Genomic DNA, 23,092 nt, shown 5'->3' on the forward strand with positions numbered 1-23,092 from the left:
GAAGAAAACAAGAAAGAAAGATGCAGTATTGCTTGCTTACAAATTGCTTAGTGTGTGCATTGTTTATTTACCCCCAGCTTATTGATGCTATTTTTTATAGGTGCTTGGGTTTTGAATAAATAGACATCACTCAATGCGATGCTAACACTTCAGTCAGCATAACGAGGCTTTACTTGTGATTTGAAGTCAAAAAATGGGAAATGAAGTCAAAAAATGGGAAAACCTTTAGGGATTCTGGCATTGCGAATTTGGATTTGCCACCAGCCTTTTAGGGATTTAATAAATTATGAAGTGGACACGCTGCTCCTAGTCACACAGAAGAAACAGAAGAAAAATAAAGGCGAGTTTGGTAGAAAATAACAAGGATCCAACCTATCACCTTTCCCCAGTAAGCACTTTTCCAAGATTTATCGTAGAATTTGGCCAGGTTCAAATGGGCTAAATTTTCAGGCATTTTTATATCAGATCTCTAATTCAAATGATGAAGTTCCCTCCTCCCCCTTTGCAGGTCATGCAATCTTAATAGCCTAATGAAACAATAGATCATGTATTACGATGAATGAATGTATGAATGAATTTATTATGCTGACTTCTGCACAGTAAATCCTGCAATGTAAAACGTTAGAATGCTTCAAATGCCTCAAAATTCCACTAAAAGCCAAGAGTCTTGCTGACCATACTCAGACACAGAGCACAGAACTCAATATATATTCTCTTATGCTCCAACTTCTAGTATCAAAAGATATACTACAAGAAATCTGAGCAGATACAAATTATATAAGACAAACCAGCTCCATAGCCCTGTACATCTCACAGAGTGAGTCAAAAGAAAAAGGGCTGAATAGTATTTACTGAAAAGCCCCTGTCTGCTGAAAAAGAAGAAGAAGGTAAGAAAATCTAAATATATTTCAGTCTGGTTCCTTTAGACATTCTCTTAGTCTAATTATGAAATGAGTAATGCTTGTAAGAAAGCTAATTAAAGATTTCCCAAAGAGTACAACTTTGGTTGCCACAATTACTGGTGAACATTGTTTGAAGATTAACAAACAATCAGTCCTGAACAAGGTGTTGGAGCTAAAGAAAGTTAGATTCATCTGATGAGCTAATTCTATTATTTTTTGAAAAAGGATTTCCCTGATAAAATTATTTTGGGAATGCTAAAAATAAATACAAGTGTGCTGTCACTTATTCCAAAACCAAATAATGTTTAGTTTCAAAGACAAAATGCTGTATATAATGGCATTAGTTCAATTGAACACAAAAGGTTTACCCATGGATTGTCTGGTTAAGCTTAAAATGTTTTCTGATATTAAATCCCCAGAAAGTGTTTACATCCAAGAATCACATCTGTTCTCTGGTCAAAAATTTAATGTTAAAAGTTATTCAATAGGCTACATAGTAAAGATAGGAATTCTAGTCTCACTTCTCAAAATATTGAAGGCCTTTCAACACTTATGAGAAATGATAAGATTAGCTTGGTGGTTAATGTTGACTTCTAATCATCTATGGAAGCATTGGTACAAAGGTTGAGATTGATAAACAACCTCCTCTGTCAGTTGTTAATATGTATATACATAAACTTTTTTTTCAAAAATCCATCTTCAATAAACTATTAGACCTTAACTCAAACCAATCATCAGTGATTTGAGTCTTCACCATCCTCTATGGGATTCAACCCACCCAAGAGTCCCTTTAACATTATTGCTATTACTATTGCATTGAATTTCTATCAGTCAGCATTCCCATATTCTAATTACACCAAAGAATTTAGGAACTTATGTGCATTTCTTCAATGTTAAAAATTTGGTAAAATTATAGCAGTTCATATAACTGACTTACCAATAAAGTAAACTCAGCATTTGATGCCTTTTTTATGCTATTTATGAATATAATAATTGCTTGTACTGTAAACTCAAATTTGAGCACTTTTTGAGCTCTTAAAAATGACAAATTATCAAAAAATAACAACAGTTCATATCATGAAGATGTTTGTGAAAATCAATTTCATCACTCAACTTCAACTAAGACTTAAATTTAGAATTGGAGTTTCAGGTAGAATCCCTATTTTCCATTTAGAATGTCTTTCTCTCCAAAAAGCACTGGATACTTTACTGAAGGCTAGATCAAGTACTTTTGTTATCCTCTCTGATTCTAAATGTGTTCTTTTTGATCTGAAAAAGAGGCAAGGAAGAGTCATTCTAATCATTTTACTTTTACAACAAAGATTTGAAAATAATGTCTTCCCTGGCTTTTCAACTTATAATGATTTGGGTTCCTTCTCATGTAATGATTAAGGGCAACAGTATTACAAAAAAGGTTATTCACTACCCTATTTCTTGGAATGTTGCTTCAATGGTAAATGAAACCTCAAAGTTAATAATTTCTGCTTCAACTTTTTTTTTTGAGAATTAATAGAACCTGTATTGGAGCTACAGATATATATGTTTTGTCTTTAGCTGGGCATTGTATCCTCTATCACTTCATTCACCCAAATAGGAAAATCATAAACACTATTTTCTGTCTGAGAACTGGACATGCAATGACTAGATTATACTAAGCTTTCTACCATCTTTCAGATAGCTAGTCATGTTTGTTTTGTAGCAGTATACAATATCAATGAAACAATTGACCACATCATTTCAGAATGTCTCCATTCCGTAATTGAGAGAAATATCCTAATCAGAAAAATTGACTCATTAGGTCTGAAGATGTCCACCCCACCCCCCCTAGTTTTTCAGTTTTAGTTGTTAGAAAAGATAAAGAAATATATATATATTAGAGGTATTGGGAATATTCTTGTCTTTGACAGTATTTCCAATTGGTTGTAGTTTTCATTGTACCAATATGATGTTTGCCTGTTACTAGTCATGAGAGGAGAGAGAGAGGGAAAAAAGTGATTTGATATTTAATAAGTGTGCTATTGATAATTATTTAAATATTAGTTTGGTGGTGCAGAGTGTATTTTCTCTGCAGCAACAACAGTATACAGAATAATACCATACTACAGGAATAGTTCATGCTTACAGAAAAAAAAAAATTCAAAAAAATTGGGCCAAGTTGTACATGAGGTGCTACTTTCTATCCTTGGCAGTAACTTATGTAACTAAGCTAAATATAGGGCCAGAGTTGATCTTAGGCCTATATAGGATAAAAAATCAGTATACAATTGAGCAAAAATGTAAAACCTGAACCCTCACCAAAGAGGAACTGAGAAGAATTTGATATATCAATGAATAGCTGGAAATTTAAGCTATGCATCAACATAGTTTTTATTTAAATTATTCAAGACTAAACACATGAAATTATTATTTTATTGACTTACCTAGGAAACCCTGTTTTGGAAACACCTATTATTCTATTTTGATGTATATATCCTTTCAGTGTTATAATTTTATTCAAATGTTAACAGAAAGCTTATTGTCTTCTGATTGTAAAATTGTAACTTCTATTGCTTGATATTTGTTCTTTAAATCACAAATAGCCTAGGAAGTTATTGTCAAGTAAGCCTGCTATTCTACCCTTTAGCTATTTTTAGGTGTTTAAGTTTAAGAATGGTGGTTCTCCAGAAGGTATTTGCCAGAAAAAAAAGATATGCATTTTTAGATTGCTTTAAGCTTGTTTACTTACTCAGATGGCCATGTTTCTTTTTGTTAACAACTTGATTAACAGAGTAGCCTATTCAGATAGCAAAGAAACAAGCTTACCTCTAAAATAAGAATTTCGTCCAGAATCCAAATATCAAATTTGTTTCCATTGCAAATTCAATTTTAGGCCCTATACCTGAAATTGCAGCTTGGAGCAATCTAAGGATTTCTCCTTGTTGAGCTCCAGAGTTGACAGTTTGAGTTGTGTTCTGGATTCTTTAGTTACCAGGTGCACTGTGCTGATCTGTAACTTAGTGATACAGTCTTATGATTCATGGAGACTGGTATCAACAGATCTCCAGAACAAAAGCTATGCTGTGAGCTGCGCAAGAGTTCATTTGCTTGAAGATGTCTATTAACTGCAGAATTGATAATTCTTTCAAGAGCCTTAACAACTACTGATGTAATGCAAATAGGTTGGTAATTTTCAGCAAGGTCCTTTCTACCTTTCTTAAATATTGGAATGATATGGAAGGTTTTCCAATACAGAGGTAGTCTAGAAAAATTTAACAGTAAGGAAAGAGGATGATACAAAACTGTTTGATATTCATTGAGGAATGCAGTCTGGAACAGGGGATTTATTCATTTTGAGGAACATACGTTCCTTTAGTATTATTGTATTGTTAATCAGATTAGGTTCCACATTATGTGATACATCATATATAGGAGGTGGGGGAAAATAATACTGGAAGTGGAGGAGAAAACAGATGCAAATAGTTGGTTGAAAATTTTGGCTCAGAATCAGTAACTGGTTGACTATCATTTAGCATATCAGGGACTATGCATCTACTATGACATTTTTGAGAGGCATAATGCCAGAAAGATTTAGGATTGTCCCTAGCATCCTCTGCCAATTGTTCCTGAAACATTCTCTTCAATTGCTTGATAACGTTGCTTTTCTGGTTTCAAAAAGTTTTGAAGAGTTGATAATTTTCTGAGGTTTTCTTTTTCCTGTAACAATTCCATGCTTGATGTTTTCTATTAATTAGCTTACTTGTTTTAATTCTTAAATAAAAATAGATTTTTGGCCTATTTAGCCCAAAAAATTTGGGTGTGCTACTTTTCAGCATGCAAAATTACAGTTTTTACATTAGACCAACTCTCATCAATATCATTGATGATAAGCTGTTCTCAATTGACATTGGTATTTTGGAGACTAGTTTGTAATTGGTGTATTTTTGTTGCTTGGGAGAGGGGAGTAGGCAAACATAACTCTGAAATAATTACAACATGGTTGCTATTATCATTGGGTGTGGTTATTATATTCTTAATAAAAAGGTCAGGATTACTGAGATTAAGCAGATCAGTAGTGTTGGAAGCTTGACCTTCCCTGAAACAAGTTGATTGTGAAATTGTTTGACAGAGGTAATTGTCAGAGGGCAGATTAAAAAGGAGAATCTCGAGTGCAAAAACCAGATTCATCAATCAGTTGGATTTCAAGGAGATTAAACAGACCCTCAAAGATGACACCTTTTCTCTTATTTTAGATACAGATTCTATACTTGCGTTTGCATCAATCTTGTTAAAACTTAACTATAATTAATTTTACCAAAATTGAGAATCAATAAATATATGGGCTATTTATCTAGGTAAGGTTAGAAAGGATAGCTTAGTTTAAGTTTGGTTGAGTTAAAATTGAACTTGCAACAGAAACAAATGCCAATGGATTCAGGATGAAATTCTAATTGTAAAGGTAAGTATGTTTCTTAGCTATCTGGATACCTCTCCTTCTAGGCTATCATTATTCACAGTTTTAATTCATTTAACATAAGCTAGTTTTTTATATTCAGTATTCTCAGCAGAACAATTAGAGGCAACACTATAGCATTGCCTATGGTAAAGTTCATTAAACAGCTACAATGTTTTATTGTTTATTATTATTATTTTCACAGAGGCACTTCATGTGAAAGAGATCATTGTATAAACCACAGAGGGAACTCATTTGATTATTAACTCATAGTTCTAGTGCCCTTTTTAAGAGTCAAAAGTGATTGGCAGGCAAGTAGCCCTCCCTCCGTATGCTCTGTTTCCCCCAAATTTTGAGATAGCCATTTTTAGGAATATTCAAAAATTCATGTAACAAAAAGTCCAGGGTCACCACCCCCCCCCCCCCCACCCAGGGTTTGGGGGCAGGCATTGTAAGTTATACCCTAGGGGCATCTATGGTTCATACAGAATGGATGCTTGTATGAACTTCAGAGAGGGCTCATTTGATTGGAAATTGAAAGTTCTAGTTACCTTTTTAAGAGTCAAAAGAGATTGGAAGGCAACTACCCCCCCCCCCAAAAAAAAAAAAACACTTTTCCTCAAATACATCAAATAACAGTTTTGAAACGGCCATTTTGTTGAAAACAGTTCAAAGATCATATGACGAAAGCTGCAGTATCAACCCCCCCCCCTAAGACCTGGAAGCAGGTCTTGTAAGTTGTGCCCTGGGGCCTTATATGGTTCTTAATATAGGCGACGCTTGTATAAACTTCAGAGAGAGAGCATCCAATCTGATTGCCTGACTCCTTTGATGACACTGCCCGCCACAACCTGGGGGCAACTCTTGTAAATTGTGCCCCAGAGGCACATATGGTTTTTATGGACAGGATGGTAGTCCAAACTTCGTAGGCGGCTCATTCGACTGTAAATTAGGATTTATAATGTCCCCCCAGAGCCTAGGGGAAGTGTTATAAGCTTTATCACAGAGGTTCAGAAGTAGCTCATTTGAATGGTAATTGAAAGTTCCAGATACCTTTTTAAGAGTCAAAAGTGATTTTGAACATCTACCCCCCCCCCTCTACCCCCTCTTTTCCTTTAGCAGGTCTAATGGTTTTGAGATAGCAATTTTCTTTGAAATAGTCAAAAGATCAAATAAAGAAAACTTCAAAGCCAAAATACCCCCCCCCCCTGAGATTTTATGGGGGAGGTGGTTGTATAACTTTGGAGGGGACTCAAATGATTAGATATTCCAAGTTCTAGCTCCCGTTTTAAGAGTAAAAAGTGATCCGATGGCAACTAGCCCCCCTCCCCAACAACCCTATTTTCCCTAATGCGTCGAATATAATTTTTAGATAGCTATTTTGTTCAGAATTGCCCGAAAATCATATAACAAACACTCCAGAGATAACACAGCCCACCCCAGAACCCAGAGGCAAGTGTAAGTTAAGCCTCCAAATCATATAAAGTTTTATGGGGAAATTGGTTGTATAAACTTCGGAGGGGACTCTAATTATTAGATATTCAGAGTTCTAGCTTCCTTTTTCAAGAGTCAAGAGTGATCCAATGGCAACTACCCCCCCCCCCCCCACACACACACACCAATTCTATTTTCCCCAATTGCGTCCAATCGAGTTTTTTATAAAGCTATTCTGTTCAAAATTGACCAAATATCATATTTTTAAAAAACTCCAGGGATAAAACAGCCTACCCCAGAACCCAAAGGCAGTTTTGCCCAGGGCATATAAGGCTTTTATGGAATAGATGATAGCCTAAAATTCAGAGGGAACTCAATCGATTGAAAATCGGAATTTCCAGTGCCCTTTATAAGAGTCAAAAGTGATTGGAGAGTAGTCAACAAACCCTCCCTCCCTAAAGCCTGAAGGTTAGAAATTATGCCAGTAGGCATTTAAGGTTTTTATGAAGAGATTGACTTTGGAGGGGACTCAAATGGCTCGACATTTAAAATTCCCATTTCCTTTTTGGTAGTCCAAAGTAATATGATGGAAACTAGCCCCCTCCCACAAACCGTCTTCCCCAAATACGTCTGATCAAATTTTTTAGATTTTCATTTTATCAAAAAATAGACCAAAGATTATATGATAAAAATTCTGGCGTTTATGCAGCCCCCCAGGACCCAGAGGCAAGTGTTGTAAATTATGTACTGGGTGCAAATAAGGCTTTTATGGAAGGAATGATCATATAACCTCGTCAGGGCTCAGTCTATTGAAAATTGAAAGTTATAGTTACTTTCTTAAGAGTCAAAAAGGACTAGAGGGCTGCTAACCATCATACTTTTTGCCCCAAATCCATCCGATCGATTTTTGTGATGGTCATTTTGTTAAATTGAGTCAAGAGATTGGATAACAAAAACTCCAGGGTCAACACAACCCCCTAGAGCCCTGGGGCTAGTGTTGTGTATTATATCCGAGGGGGGGCACATAAGGTTTTTAGGTGAGGGTTTTGAAAATAGTTTAAATATTAGATAAACCAAACCCCCACCCCACTGAAAAAGCTTATGAATTTTATTTATTTTAAAACTTAAATGAGCTGACCCCTGGCCTTCTCTGCATGGCCCTCCCCTTCCCCCAAAAAAGGAAGTTTGTAACGATATTTTATTCCAACAATTATGGCAACTCACCCATCTCCGTCCATGGCCTGACCCCCCTCAAAAAACAAAAAAAAACTACTTATTAACAAGGGCTAAGAGCTCATATGGCACTTGTGACGATGCGAGAAGAGCTAAGAGCCAAGAGATCATATGGTATGAGCTCTAACAAAATTCTATGAATCAATAGATTGATTTAAAAAGGAAAATAAGAGGCTTAATGCCGGTCAGGATTTAAAATAAGAGCTCTGAGTCACGATGTCCTTCTAAATATCAAAATGCATTAAGATCCGATCACCCACTCGTAAGTTATTAATACCTAATTTTTTTCTAATTTTTCCTCTCCCTTTAGCTCCCCAGGATGTCGAATCTGGGAAAACGACTTTAACAAGTCAAATTGTGCAGCTCCCTGACACGCCTATCAATTTCCATCGTCCTAGCAAGTCCAGAAACACCAAACTCGCCAAATCAGTGAACCCCTCCGCCCAACTCCCCCAAAGAGAGCGAGTCCAGTACGATTCTGTCAATCACGTGTCAAGGACATTTGCTTATTCTATCCACCAAGCTTCATCCTGATTCCTACACTCCAAGTGTTTTTCCAAAATTTCCCCCTCCAACTCCCCCCAGTGTCGAACGATCTGGTCGGGATTTGAAATAAGAGCTCTGAGACATGAATTCTTTCTAAAAACCAAATTTCACTAAGATCCGATCATATATTCGTAAGATAAAAATACCCAAATTTTCACATTTTCCAAGAATTCTGGTTTCCCCCTCCAGCTCCCCCCAACGTCTCAGGATCTGGTCGGAATTTAAATAAGAACTTTAAAGCACAAGATCCTTGTAAATATCAAATTTCATTAAGATCTGGTCACCCTTTCGTAAGTTACAAATACCTCAATTTTCAAAATTACCCCCTCCAATTCCATCAAAGAGAGCAGATCCGGTCCGGTTATGTCAGTCACGTATCTTAGACAGATTTTTATTCTTCCTATCCAGTTTCATCTTGATCTCACCGCTTTAAGTAATTTCTAAGATTTCCGGTCCCCCCCAACTGCCCCCCCCCCAATTACCCTCGATCCGGTTGAGATTTAAAATAAGAGATCTGAGCTACGAGGTCCTTCTAAATATGAAGTTTCATGAAGATCTGATCACTCCTTCGTAAGTTGAAAATACGTTATTTTTTCTTATTTTTTAGAATTACCCCCCCCCCCCTAAATAGATCGGATCCATTCCAATTATTTAAATCACGTATGTAAGACTTCTGCTTGTTTTTCCCACCAAGTTTTTTCCCGATCCCTTCAATCTAAGCGTTTACCATGATTTTAGGTTCCCCCACCCCAAACTTCCCCCAACGTCACCAGATCCAGTCAGGATTTAAAATAAGAGCTTTGAGACACGATATCCTTCTAAATATCAAATTTCATTGAGATCCGATAACCCGTTCGTAAGTTAAAAATACCTCATTTTTTCTAATTTTTCAGAAATAACCTTCCCCCCAGACTATCCCAAAGAGAGCGGATCCGTTCCAGTTATGTCAATCATGTATCTAGCACTTGTGTTTATTTTTCCCACCAAGTTTCATCCCGATCCCTCCACTCTAAGTGTTTTCCAAGTTTTAGGTTTCCCCCTCCCAACTCCCCCCCCCCCAATGTCACCAGATCCGGTCGGGATTTAAAATAAGAGCTCTAAGACACGATATCCTTCTAAACATCAAATTTCATTGAGATCCGATCACCCGTTCGTAAGTTAAAAATACCTCATTTTTTCTAATTTGTCAGAATTACCCCCCCCCCCCACCAACTACCCCAAAGAGAGCGGATCCGATCCGATTATGCCAATCATGTATCTGGGACTTGTGCTTATTTTTCCCATCAAGTTTCATCCCGTTCCCTCCACTCTAAGTGTTTTCCAAGATTTTAGGTTTCTCCCCTCCAACTCCCCCAATGTCATCAGATCCGGTCGGGATTTAAAATAAGAGCTCTGAGACACAATATCATTCCAAACATCAAATTTCGTTAAGATCCCATCGCCCATTCATAAGTTAAAAATACTTCATTTTTTCTATTTTTTCCGAATTAACCCGCCCCCCCCCACCCCCCCCCCCTCCCAGATGGTCAAATTGGGAAAACGACTATTTCTAATTTAAGCTGGTCCCGTCCCTAATATGCCTGCCAAATTTCATCGTCTTAGCTTACCTGGAAGTGCCTAAAGTAGCAAAACCAGGACCAACAGACAGACAGACCGACAGAATTGGCGATTGCTATGTGTCACTTGGTTAATACCAAGTGCCATAACAATTTTTTACTAAAAAACTTGTGGGAGCTGACCCTTGTTCCTCCATGGCCCTATACCCCTCCCCCTGAAAAATTATCAAGGTTATGTGCTCCATTAGTTGAAGCAGAAGATAAAACTATAAATATGATTACTGATAAATTACATGAAAATTACATGAATTTGAGAACAGTTTGATCAATCTTTAAGCAATGCATTAAGTTTACAAGCAAGCAATCAAGCTCACTTAATTCAAGCTGTTTTACCCCCGAATAAGCTAAATTTCATTGCTTATGTTGATTTGGGGATAAATGATGAACTTTTGAGAGAATTCAAAGTTCATGATGAACTGCTGATGAACTGACGAACTTCTGAAGGATGAACTGAAAATGATGAACTGCTGGAAATCCAGCTGACGAAGTGAGAAGTGAGGCCATTGACCTACTCGATTCATTATTCAAAATAAAACTATTAACAGAAATGACTATAATACTATTTACAATAATTATCTTGGAATTTGAATTTTATGAAGAAAAATACTTTTCTACTAAATGATTTTTGTTATTATTAGTGAAATTGAACAGTCTTACGATCACCTAAGATCGAAACACTGATTATGAGATAGCTTTATCTCAATATACACTATGGTACTCAATATATAATATTAGTGATCAAATTAAAAACAAAACGTTTGAATACAGGGAAAAAAAATAAGAATGAATGGGTTAGCGTTGTTCCCAATGGGTTGTATGATGATGATGATTTAAATTATTTCTTAATTCGTTATTTCAATTTATCCCTATATCGATGCCCCATCAGTATACCGTTCAATCTAGCAACAATAAAATTTGTTATTATTTTGAAAGAGTATTATAAATTTTGGCTTAATAGTGACCTATGTTTTATATTTTATTTGTGTTTGAACTAAGTAGAAATATAATGAAGGCACTAAAGTTCGTAATATTATAAGAAATGTTGATAAAATACATATGAAGTGCTCGTTAGCGGATAGATAGTTCAATTGTGAATGGGAATACAACCTCTACTGTGATCTGGGGTTTTCCCCAAAAACAGAACCTGGAACGCTTCTTTGTGAGATTCCTATAGAAAGGCAATTACTATAACTGATCAAATATAGATTAATTGATCTGGATGGAGAGCATATTGAATGTGTTTTGGATTTGAAAGAAGTTTAATAAAATTATTTAATAAAATTTATCAATAATAAATGTTGATCAATAAGAAACAATTATTGTATACAAGACAGTATGGTAGCGGGATTGGTAGTCTCTTTTAAATATTGTCGATTTTCAATTATTCAAGACTTACATAGAAAATATAAAAGATGAAGTTTGTTCCATGCATATCACTATGATTAAACATTGCCTGGAATTACTGAAAAATAGAGCGATTGAATACGGAAAAGATTGGAATACGGCAATGAGAGTTAAATCTCTAAAAGATATAGTTTCAAATGATAAGATATACTTCAATAAACATCTTGATGAACAGAGGAAAGGCTAATTGGATGTAGTGATTATAGGGGAGGGACTTGAACTAAATCGCCAGTGATGCTCTTGTTGACGACCTCAGTGACAATCGAGGATCTACCTCTTCTGTTTGAAAATCTTTTAAAGTTTGCTTAATAATGTCAGTGAATCAAAATGTTCCTTCTTATTGGGAATTATTTGAAAAACCTATTATTGATGATCCTGCCACCAGATATAAATATACAGAAATCATAGAGAGCAATGTGAATGTATCTCAACAATTCAATTATAATTTTATTTTAAAAGATGTGGAATTTTGGATTCTCCCAAGTGATAGCTACTTTCATGCAAAAGTGAATATAACACAATTGGATGGAACAAATTTGCAAAATAATGACGAAGCTATGTCAACAAATAATTAATTTAATGTGTTCAGAAATGTTGAATATATTATGAATAGAAAGTGTGTTCAAAGTATTATGTAGGTATAACGACTACTGTTAAAAATCTATTAGAATTATTCTGATGATTATATTCAAAGCGCAGCTACTAATATGTTTTAGTATGCAGATAAAGCCCAATCCTTGGATTCCTTTAAAGCAGAAAATGAATCTGAAAGCACTTTTACACCTGCTCCAGCAGGTGGTGGAACCATTACAGTAAAATGAAATAACGCTTTTAATAGTGGTTTATTCAATAGATTAAATAAAACCAAAGAAAGTCATGTGGTTAGTAAGTAATTACCATTATCACGATTTTTGTCAAGATATTGATCGTGTTTTAGAGGCTTTACACATCAAATTATATTAATAAGAAACGATTTTTCCAATATAATTATAAAATCTATAGCTCGAAATTTTAAAGTAGGCTAGATGTAAATTATCTTGGATGCTACCAGTATTACTCCCCAGTTTACCCATAGCCAGTTAACTTAATTAGACACCGGATTAAGGAAGAAGGCAGAACAATTAAAAGCTGGATTAGGAAAGGGAAGCTCATTTGTATTAAGATGGAAAGCATGTAACTCCTATGAAAGTGATAATAAAACGAACTAAGAATTAACATGGAGGGTCGTCAACGAACGCTATAATACAACTAAAATTGTTGTCATGTTACAGACATCTGAAAAAAATAACAGTTATATGCAAACAATACGGTATTTCACCATAGGAACACTAATATAATTTAAGTGAGACCATATAAATATCTAGAAGAAGATTTGAAATGTAACTTCAGTGTTGCCAATGAAGATTACTCTGTGAAAAAGTATAAAAATGTGACCAAATTTGGTTTCCAAGGGCCTGATTTCATTTTGAATGTGGGGATGAAAATATTCAAAATGTGCAATAATTGATGTTAAAATAATGAAAAATGGACTGAAAACGATGTAAATCGAATGGATGAGTTAGGTGGGGCAGAATAGGCAATTACTATACTTCTCCCACCAAACCAAAAAAACTAATTAACGATATTCTATTCCAAAATTTATAGGGATTCAGATTAATTTTATCACCTCTTTCTAAAACTGTTCAAGACACCTATGTTCTTGACTAAAAACAAGAATATGGTTACTGCCCGTTTCCATAATGGTAAAAGCTTAAGACCTACTACGTAATTGGCTCTTTACTAAAATTGATTGAATTACAGGTATTTTCTTTTGGACTTATTATAACATTAAAAATACGAATTTGCAGTGAAACCAGACCAAGATTTACCAATAGGCCCACTAAGCCTTGTGGCTTTCACACCTCCTTAAATTTTGAGGATTTTCCCAAAAATTTTGCAAAAACGGAGCGATAAAAACGCATTGGCCTAGAAACGTCAAAGCTCTAAATGCAATCCTGGGTGAAGCAAATTCTAGAGCTGGTGACTTTTCAGCAATTAATACCATTTTATATAAATAAAATATTCAGTTTTATTTTATTAGTTCTTGCCAAAACTTATAATTTATTTTGGAATAAAAAATTATTTTGAAATAGGGATTTTTGAAAAACTTGAAACTTGGGCAATCAAAAACGAACAGAAAATAATTTTTTTAAAAGTTTCCAGAAAAGAAGTTTTCTAAAGAATAATAAAGGCCTTGTTAAACTTAAGATCAGAAGACATAGAAACCTACAATTACTCAAACTCAAAACGACCAGAAATTACTATTGAAGAATATGTGAAACCCAAAACAAACAGAAATTGAATAAACGATCATAGAAAAAAACATACAACAGGTAGTAATATAAACAGGGGTCAGCCACAACAAGATGCGCAAGAAAAGTGACTTTAGTGCCTTTTCCATTTAGAAAAAGTGATTATTTAGAGGCGTTCAGAACAGAGGCACAGGAACTGCACAGGTCCTAGTCACTACTTTTTTCTTTATTTTGCCTCCAGGAGAGTCTTGCAGTTGGGCTGTCGGTGGGGAGGTTGTACTTCTGCAATACAACCTCGCACATCATGGTTACATAATAAAGGGCAAATTCCAGCACATAATAACCGAGAGTTAAAATATGGTTAAACAAATTCCTTTTTTGAGTAAAATTCAATATTATTCAGAATAGAATCTGGTTCAAGGGCGGTAACTGTTAGCCACATCCGGCAAAACAGTGTTTAGGAATTACAAAAAGAGACTAAAATCCATCGAAAATGGGTCTTATTCAAAAATAGTACAATTGCCCATCCACGGCTGAAAATCTGAAAATCGGTGTTTGTAGCCACCTCTCCCCCCCCCACCATCTCAAAAGTCACCTTTGAAATGAGTATACAATTTATTCCACAATATAAAAATTTACTTTGTCCATAAAACTCTGTCTTAAAAGTCAGTTTTCCAATTTTCAGCAACTGAACACTGACAGGACTGGAGGGCCTGTATATACCTCCCAACATTTATAATGTTTTGTTTGAAAAGTTATAAATAGGATGATAAATTGTTTCCTTTTAGATAATGAAATAAGGCATTTGTATTGCCCAGGTTTATTTCCCCTTATGTGATTGCAAAGTTCTTATTTTCTAGTTTCTGTTATGGCAACACGTGGAAAACTTCGATTGAATGTGAAGGTTATTCCTCAAGGTGGCAATAACAAAATTGAAAGTTTTGATGGCAGTGTAGAGCCTATTTCATTAAAATTGAGAATAAAAGCACCACCAGAAGATGGAAAAGCTAACTTAGAATTGCAATCATTTTTAGCTAAGTGCCTTGGGGTTCATAAGCAGAACATTTCCCTTGTTGCTGGTCACAAGTCACGCAATAAGACAATTGAAATAAGTGATGACAGCAAAGAACTTATAGCAAAGATTAAAAACTTGGTTGATTGATATGAAGATGCACCTAGATATACAAGGTTAAACAAAGATCCCCAGAACATTGAAAGTCTACTGCTTATGAACACATTTTGATATGCAACCTCATTAAGTGAATATTTTCCAAATTCTAGGAGCATAATATTTCAGTCGTTAACTGGACCATAAAACACTGAATGATTATAATGAGCCTATAGAGGAATTGAATAGTAATTCAGTTCATTTTAGTTCAGCAGTCTAATTATATATTTTTGAAACTTTTCGTCTTGACTCTATTGTGGATGTCTGGAGAAAATTCGGAAGCAGCCAACAAGCAAAACTTGAACTGGACAATCCCTTCAAGCACAAGATGTAATCTATTGATTTAAAAGTCATAAACTAAAACAGTTGGTATGGGTAATGATTATGATGAACTTCTAAAGGATTAGTAATCTTATTAATGTGAAATAAAACATAAGCCAGTATAATTTAGATGAGAGAAACAAATCGTTTCTTAATGAAGCTTTGACGTATTGTAAAATCATATGCTTCGTGAAAGGCTTGGAATTTGGAAGAAATATTTTATTTCAATATAGAAATTGTAGTTTTGTTTTGCAAAGGAATTTGAAGCCCATAATTAGAATGCCTCTCCTGTTATGGACCAGGTATCCAGGCATAAAGGGGACAACCCATTTCATATAGTAAAAAAGTGAAGCTGATGTTCCCAAAGGCAAAATAAAGTAAAAACTGGTGCTCTATCTAGAAATTAAAGCCTTACCCGGCCATTTTATCTGTATGGAACTGCGTAATTTTTTAGCATCAATCTAATTTTGTTGTGGCTGAGGATTTTTCTTCTATGATCCTTGAGGATGATGTTAACTTCATGTAAAGGATGTTTTGGAAAGGATGTCAAAGGATGTAAGGTTGTCTCACTATGTAAAGGATGAGAAAACAGTGTCAATACAGATAGAATCTGGAATATTCGTGTCGAGTGTTTTTTTCTGTTAACATGCCAATTCTTCTAGAAGAACATTCAATTAAAATCCCTCCCACCTATATTTTTGAACAACCTGTATGTATGCTTAATTTATATAATGTAGATCAAACATTAATTTGTTTTTTGTCATTTTTTTAAGTGATTTTGCTGAAAATTGAATCTCAGGATTTTCAGCACATTTTTAAGACATTTTTAATTTCCTTTGAGAAATTTTAAGAGAATAAAGAAAAGGTCAGGGAACCAGAAGGAGGGGGTTACTTAAAAACAGACTGTTTAAAACAGACTGACTTTGGAGTAGACAGTTTTTAACCTAGATTTTACTCAACTCCTGTACAATACTCGAAAGTTGGTCCTTCCTGTTGTTCTTTTACAAAATCGTCCTTAAGAGAGAAGGATGAAAGACAATAAAGGAATGATTTTAGTCTTGAAAATCCTACTGAAATATGTTTTAGAAACAACTAAACAGTAATACCTGCATTTTGATGTCTGATCTTAGTTATCTGTTCCTAATTGCCTGGTTTTTGAGTTTTAAACCTGGATTTTTTTAAATGTACTTCTGAAAAAAAGATTTTGATAGAAAGGAATTTTCTTTTTTAACTACTTTATAACACATAATGGAGCAAAGATTTGAGTTTCAGTACTAGTATTAAAAGGATGAAAAATAATTTTAGATCATGTTCAGGGGATTAGGGGTGAGGTTAGGATAACCCTGATAAAACATGTAACTAGTCTCAAGGGGACATCCTCTCCACCATCTCTGTTCAGTTATGCTAACATCCTGTGTAAGTTAGCCATTCTTCACCTAAGATGAAGAATGACCAGATAGATCAAAAGTCTTGCTAACAGGAAAAAACTAAAAGGGGCGGGAGATATTTATTAGGGGAAAATTGAATGTGAAATATATTCAAGAAGCAACGTTTGCAAGCTATAAAAGTCGAACTAGTGCTTCATGTGAAGAAAAAATTCTAGTTATACAGCAAATCATGGTAGGCCTGAATTTACAGCTAAAAAGAAATGAATTAATTAGAAGGATTAATTTGAGTGAACTAGCGCAAGTGAATCCATTTATCCATTTAACACACCCATTTAAACACCAGGGATTTCAAATTCTATATTAAAATGTGTCTCCGAATTCCATAGATGTTCTGTCTAATCTTGTATCATTTGCAAACTTTTTGGGAAGAACGCGTTATGTTTTTTTTTCTTATTCGGTTCATTTGTCAGATACGTTCAATCATCCCTAATCTATAAGATGCTAGAAATTTTATTTTTTATTACCTACTTTTGTAACTTCGATATTCATTCGCAACTTTCTTTTTTTTTCTAATTTTTTACAGACATACTAAAAGATGACAAAGACAGCTAAAAAGAAGAGTTCAGATAAGCATGAATCAACTTCTAGAGAATCAAAGAAAGGAAGTGTTTTTGATAGACTGGGTGCGAAATCTGGCGGAACTTCTGGTTTCATTTGCAAATATTGGGCGAAAACTGGTTCATGCCCAAATGGTTCTGATTGTAAACATGCTGACACACATGGGATTAAGCCTCATAAGAAGTCAAAAGAGAAAATTGCCAAAAGAAAAAGAAGAGCATCTACTAGTTCTAGTGGAAGTTCATCTTCAACTTCCTCTACGTCAAGCACAAGTTCATCCTCATCATCCAGCTCAAGCTCTGGTAAGCTTAAGACTATTAACAAAGCACAGCTCTGGTCTGAATTTCAGGGAACATTTGTCTAAGAAGAAAATCTAACTTTTTATTGTATATCTTATCCCTTTAAACAAGCAATAATTGTATATTTCTTATCTCTTGAAACGACCAGTAATTGTTTAATTGTTCATTTATAAGTTTTTTCTTAAAAAATTTCACGTTTTTTTTTTGTCAAAATAGGTGTGTTGGAATTTTCTGGTCTGAATAAACGGTCTAGACACGTCACGAGTTCAAGAAAAGTTTGTTAAGAACCTTAATTTGGGAGAAAAATAATTCATGTGGGTGACCTCATTTTTATAAGCATATTTGAAGAGCATAAATACATCATTTTCGCCTCAGGAGAGTTTGTATTGTTTTTAGTATCTATGACACTTACAAAATTACACAAGAAACATAGCTAAGTATAAAATACCAAGTGTAATGAATCTATTTACAAAAGGGGTTTTCAGCAGTATCATAATATCTAGAGGACATAAATGTAAATTAACAATTGCTTAAATGAACGAACTGACTACCAAATGAGACTAGTAGATCAAGAGGATGACCTGAGAAATGTTAATCAACAATTGGGTAAAATTGAACAACTTAGACTGTCAAACGTAACAAGACAAATCCAAGAAGCTGGGACAAAGGCCATTGATAAAACATCTGAAGTAATGATGAACAAAAATAAAGAAAACAGAAATGTGGGGTTAGAATACTTGGGAAAGCGAAAACTACAACGAGTCAAAACGAAAGTCAAAATCAAAGAAATGTGATCAAAAGGTAGGCGGCAGTGAAAATTACAACAAGTCAGAAACGAAAGTAAAGAGCAAAGAAATATGGGATTACAAGGCATGTGAACGAGGCTCACAAAGAAACAAAAATGAAATTGAAGACTAAAAGAGGTGTTTTAAGCAGTTTCATAATACCTAGAGGACAAAGACGTAATTTAGCAATTGCTCAGAATGAACAAAATGGACCATCGAATTCGCGATCTGTGAGATACTTGTAATCAGGGTGTACTAATGTAGCCCTGTAGGAGTCTTAATTTAACAAAAATGAAAAGTCTACTGATTTTCGAACAACTTTTTTTGGTATATTATGGTATCTAAAGTAAAATGCATTAGCTTCATATTTTTTTTTTTTGCGAAATGGGGTCGAAATATATGTTGTATCATGACGGATTATTCTTTACGTGGAACAAATAAATTATGGGGTATATATGTCTTCCACAAAAAGATGAAACCAAGTCAACTAAAGGCTTAACTACTAAAATTAAACATTGAGTAAATGGGTTATAGTATTTAATTTTATTGAAAACCCCCTTGGGAAAAAGGAAAGGATTGAACACAAAAACAATTAATAATGCTTTAAACAGTTATGACAACGTTAAGAAATAGTAGAATAATACGAGATGTCAAAAAGAAAAAGAAATGGACAGATCAAGAATAAATCAGCTGAGACTGCTAAGCCATGAATGACCTGCAATATTCTTTATGTTGTTCAGTCAGTTTTTAAACTGCAATTTCCGGGTTTCTTATGCTATATTTACCAATTAATCTTGATTTGCCTGTCCATGGTGGTATGTGAAACAGTTATATGGTGAAACGAAGAAGATGGAATGGATTTTTGCTTTATCATTTTAGTGGAAATCTGAAAATTAGAAAGGCATAAGTACAGAATATGAGGCAGTGCGACAGTTTTGTGAAGACTGCCGAGGTAGAAACGGTTGTATCGAAGTTTCTCGAAATAATTGGAGCATAGGGGCAGATATTTGCCGAGAATTGTGAGCGATCAGAAGACTATAAGTGTGGCGAAAAGATGTGTCAATAGTCTTAATATCAGAGGCATCAAGCGATATAGCCTTTGATGAATATTTATCATAGGCCAAGATTACATTATTCGTAAGATAAGAGGAAACAGATTTCTGAGGTATGGTCAATAGTCCGAATTGGGTTGAGAATACCATCATCGAACGATATTTTGATACCAGGACTGCCACTCCTAGTGATTTATCACTATTTCTAGTGATTTTTTATATCACCTAAACAAAAAAATCACTTTGTCAACCATAAGATCACTAAAATGTAGTGATTTTTGTTTCACCGGGTGGCAACCCTGGTTGATACCGTTGAGAACACAAGATTAGGGGATTTCCTGTGCGTTCAAAGAATAATTGTCAAGCAGGGTGTAAAAAGTGACTGTCTCGCTCCTTTTCGAACATAAGTATGTCTCTTATAGATAACAGAAGGATAATTGATGGCACGAGGAATCTTGATAGGAATATTCAGACTCAAGTAAATATTACTGACTATTTGCAGGATGACCCCCCCCCCCGTTTTTGCAGCTTGGACCAACAGAGTGGCAAAAATAAAAAAATTGAAAGTGCGCCTTTTGTCACGTCTAGCCAAGACCAAAAAAGAACAAGAAGTATTAGAATCATTCAGCGTATTTGCAACTGGTGACTAAGCGACGGTGCAATCGACATTGTGTTGAAACCCGAATTGGTGGAGAGGGTTGTTACAACTTTCCTCCAGCTCATCAACGATGAGTCAATGATCAGATGCATGAAAACCTAATTTCATGTTTCCGAATTTTAGGACGCATGAAAAGGGTTTTTGAAAATTTGAATGCACCTATTCCCTGCTAATATCTGAGGACTGTAGAGAAAGGTGTAGTAGGGTTTTGGCAATTATTTTTTTGAGTTTCGACACTTCTTCTCAAATTTGAACCCCTTTCAACTTAAATGAGCAAGTTGAATTTAATTTAGGTCATTATTACGAAAAATATAATGCACTATGAAGATCGTATTAGCATCATATGGGTTTTGCTGCACTTGTGCTTTTAAGTGCTATAAATGGGTTATTGGGTTTTGAATCCAAGCGTTTTTGCAGTCATTAATTATAAATATGAAGTTGAAATTATAATATCAGTGTCTTAAAACAACTAGCGGTGCAATAAGCGCTTCACTGCACTGTAGTGTGCTACCAATATAGTGATTTGGTAGTTCCATATGTTTTATTCACCTGTTCCCTTTCAAACATTTTGACATTAAAAAAAGAATTTTAAGCCCCCCCCCCCCTCCTTCTCCCATCCCATATTCATCTTTGGTATTTCTCATGAACAATTCAAATATTTTGACCTTAAAGTGTACCTTTGAGGCTTTAGGCTAACCTCTACTTTGTGTAGTTTTACATCCATAATCTACTCTTGACGGGAGGGCAGGGGGTGGGTAATTTTTCAAGTAAACAGAGACCAAAGTTAAGAAGTTAACATTGACATGAGTAAATACCTCTTAACGCAGAAAAAAATATAACACAAGCAGTAATAGGCCGGAAGAAAACTGTCTCCTACTCCCAATAAAGACTGAAATACGGACACCTTCGCACAAGTGTAAAGAGATATTGTATAAAAAGTCCTAGCATTTAAATTGAGAATCTTTTATTTTAGACTCAGAAGAAGGTCGCCGGAGGTCAAAAAGCGACAAAGGTAAATTGAAGAAGGTTGACAGCAAAGGAAAAGGTGTCAAGAAAGCCAAAGAGAAAGTAATATCTAAATCCAAGAAAGAGGTCTCCTCTCGGCTGCGAACGCCCAAAAGAGCAGAAGGTCGCTCCGCGTCCCCAACTATTAAGAAGAAAGACTATAGTTACAAGAAAGATTATGATACTAAAAAAGTTTATAATTCTAAAAGCTTCAGTTCAAAATTAGATGAAAGAAAACGTATATCGCCTCCTCGTAAAACTTCTGTAGAACGTAGAGAAACTAGCTACCCTAGAACATCTGCATTTGAAGATCGACGTTCCGGTTATGAGAAGCGTCCTTTTGAGCCTCGTGAGCCTATTGACAAAAGATACAGAAGTCCTGCGCGTTTTGAAGATGATAGAAAACGCAATACATCCTTGGATAGACGAGTCCAAACAAAAGACTGGGGAGATCGAGGCTGGCAAGACGATTACAACCGACCAGCACCTAGTGACTGGAAATCAAGACCGTTCAGAAAAGATGGCGCTGATTGGCAGGCTTCCAGTTTCCAACGAGATTATCCTGATGATTGGAGGAGAGGCCAAAGAGGTCGTGATAGATTTAGAAACAGGAGAGGACAGCCATTTGATCAGCGAGCCCGTAGGCCAATACGAGGAAGCTATGAAGATGAACCAAGATTTGGTGCTGATGCGGATTTTGAAGTTACCTGTGACAATGAAGCTGCAAAACAGATCGAAAGAGAAATTGAAGAAACTCTAAAGGTATGTTTCTAAAGGTATATGAAATTGGTGGAAGGAACTAATTGAGTCGTTTAAAGTGTAAAACAAGAGCAAAGTCTATCAACAAGAAATAAACACTCATCTACTCCTTTTTTATTCGTAAATAACGGATCACCATTCTTAAATAACTCTACTATATTTCCCCCTAAACTTTTCAATTTGTTTTATTTTCAGTCTGCATTTTCAGCCCTGTTTATTGTTTTTAATACCACTTTACTTACTTTAGTTAGCTACAGTGGCTAATAAAGGCTATATCACTATCGCTGATATTACTCCTTCATTATTTTCCTTAGCTTTTTTGAAGTTATATAATTAAAAAGAAAATCAGCGATGTCCATGCACAATCGCAGGTGGAAGGAACTAAGTGCCCCTACTACCCTGTTGAATGAGGATTTGATCCTATAAAACTATCTTTGGATCACATTTTTTCATTATTCTTTTTTGACCCTTCCCCTCCCACACACTGTAAGTTTTCTTATCGTAATGCTTTGGGGTACGTTCCTCTAGACGGTATATATTGTGTTCTTTTTTCTCTTTTTTGTAGCTTATTGCTTAATTTCCGACTTTTTTAAAGGTCTTTTGTGAAATCTGTGTTTACAGGACGGATATTATTTATAAAAGGGCAGGTCAAACGAAAAGTACGGGGGAGTTCGATTAGCGTATTTTACAGTAAAAACTGGCGTATATACTTCTTACTGTAACTACTACTAACAACTCACCACAGTGCCAAGCCGCCTGAGGCCAACGCAACTGTGCACGCTCCGCCTCCATCCCAATCTATTCAAAGCCTCCCTCTTTAAATCCTCCCCGGAAGTTCCTATTTCGCTTAAATCTTTCTTTATGACAACCTCTCACCCCACCGTGGACGACCTGCTTTACGTTTAGCCCTAAACAGTTGGCCGTCTTAAATGGATTACTGTCTCAAAATTGAGATTAGAGAGCCTGAATCTAACCTAAGTTGACAAGGTGTGCCATCAGTTGATGGTGAAAACGAACATCAAGTCCAATGGAAGGGTGCGGACCATTGGAACCAAAGATCTGGGATATAATATTAATTCTGCTGAAATGTTTTGAGGCCTCAAAGTTGTTGATTGAAAAGAGTCCTGCTACGTCTTTAAGGCAAGATCCTCTTGATAGAAGCAGAACATGGCTTGGATTGTAAC

General features: G+C 35.3%; 1 protein-coding gene across 4 annotated transcripts in view; it reads left to right on the top strand.

The window, feature by feature from the left end:
* Positions 1–284: 284 nt before the first annotated feature.
* LOC136032945 (pre-mRNA-splicing factor CWC22 homolog) overlaps positions 285–23,092 on the top strand; it is a 28,100-nt gene continuing 5,292 nt past the window's right edge. Inside the window, exons 1-4 of one of the 4 annotated variants that reach the window (XM_065713421.1) lie at positions 285–388; positions 14,716–15,899; positions 17,316–17,652; positions 21,118–21,911. In XM_065713421.1, coding sequence (XP_065569493.1) covers positions 17,328–17,652; positions 21,118–21,911 — 1,119 coding nt within the window. In that variant the 5' untranslated portion in view covers positions 285–388; positions 14,716–15,899; positions 17,316–17,327. The remainder of the gene's footprint in view (positions 389–14,715; positions 15,900–17,315; positions 17,653–21,117; positions 21,912–23,092) is intronic. The other 3 variants (XM_065713423.1, XM_065713424.1, XM_065713422.1) reach the window with 3 other exon arrangements.

Source organism: Artemia franciscana, chromosome 11 (genome assembly GCF_032884065.1).
Source record: "Artemia franciscana chromosome 11, ASM3288406v1, whole genome shotgun sequence".
Classification (NCBI taxonomy): domain Eukaryota; kingdom Metazoa; phylum Arthropoda; class Branchiopoda; order Anostraca; family Artemiidae; genus Artemia; species Artemia franciscana.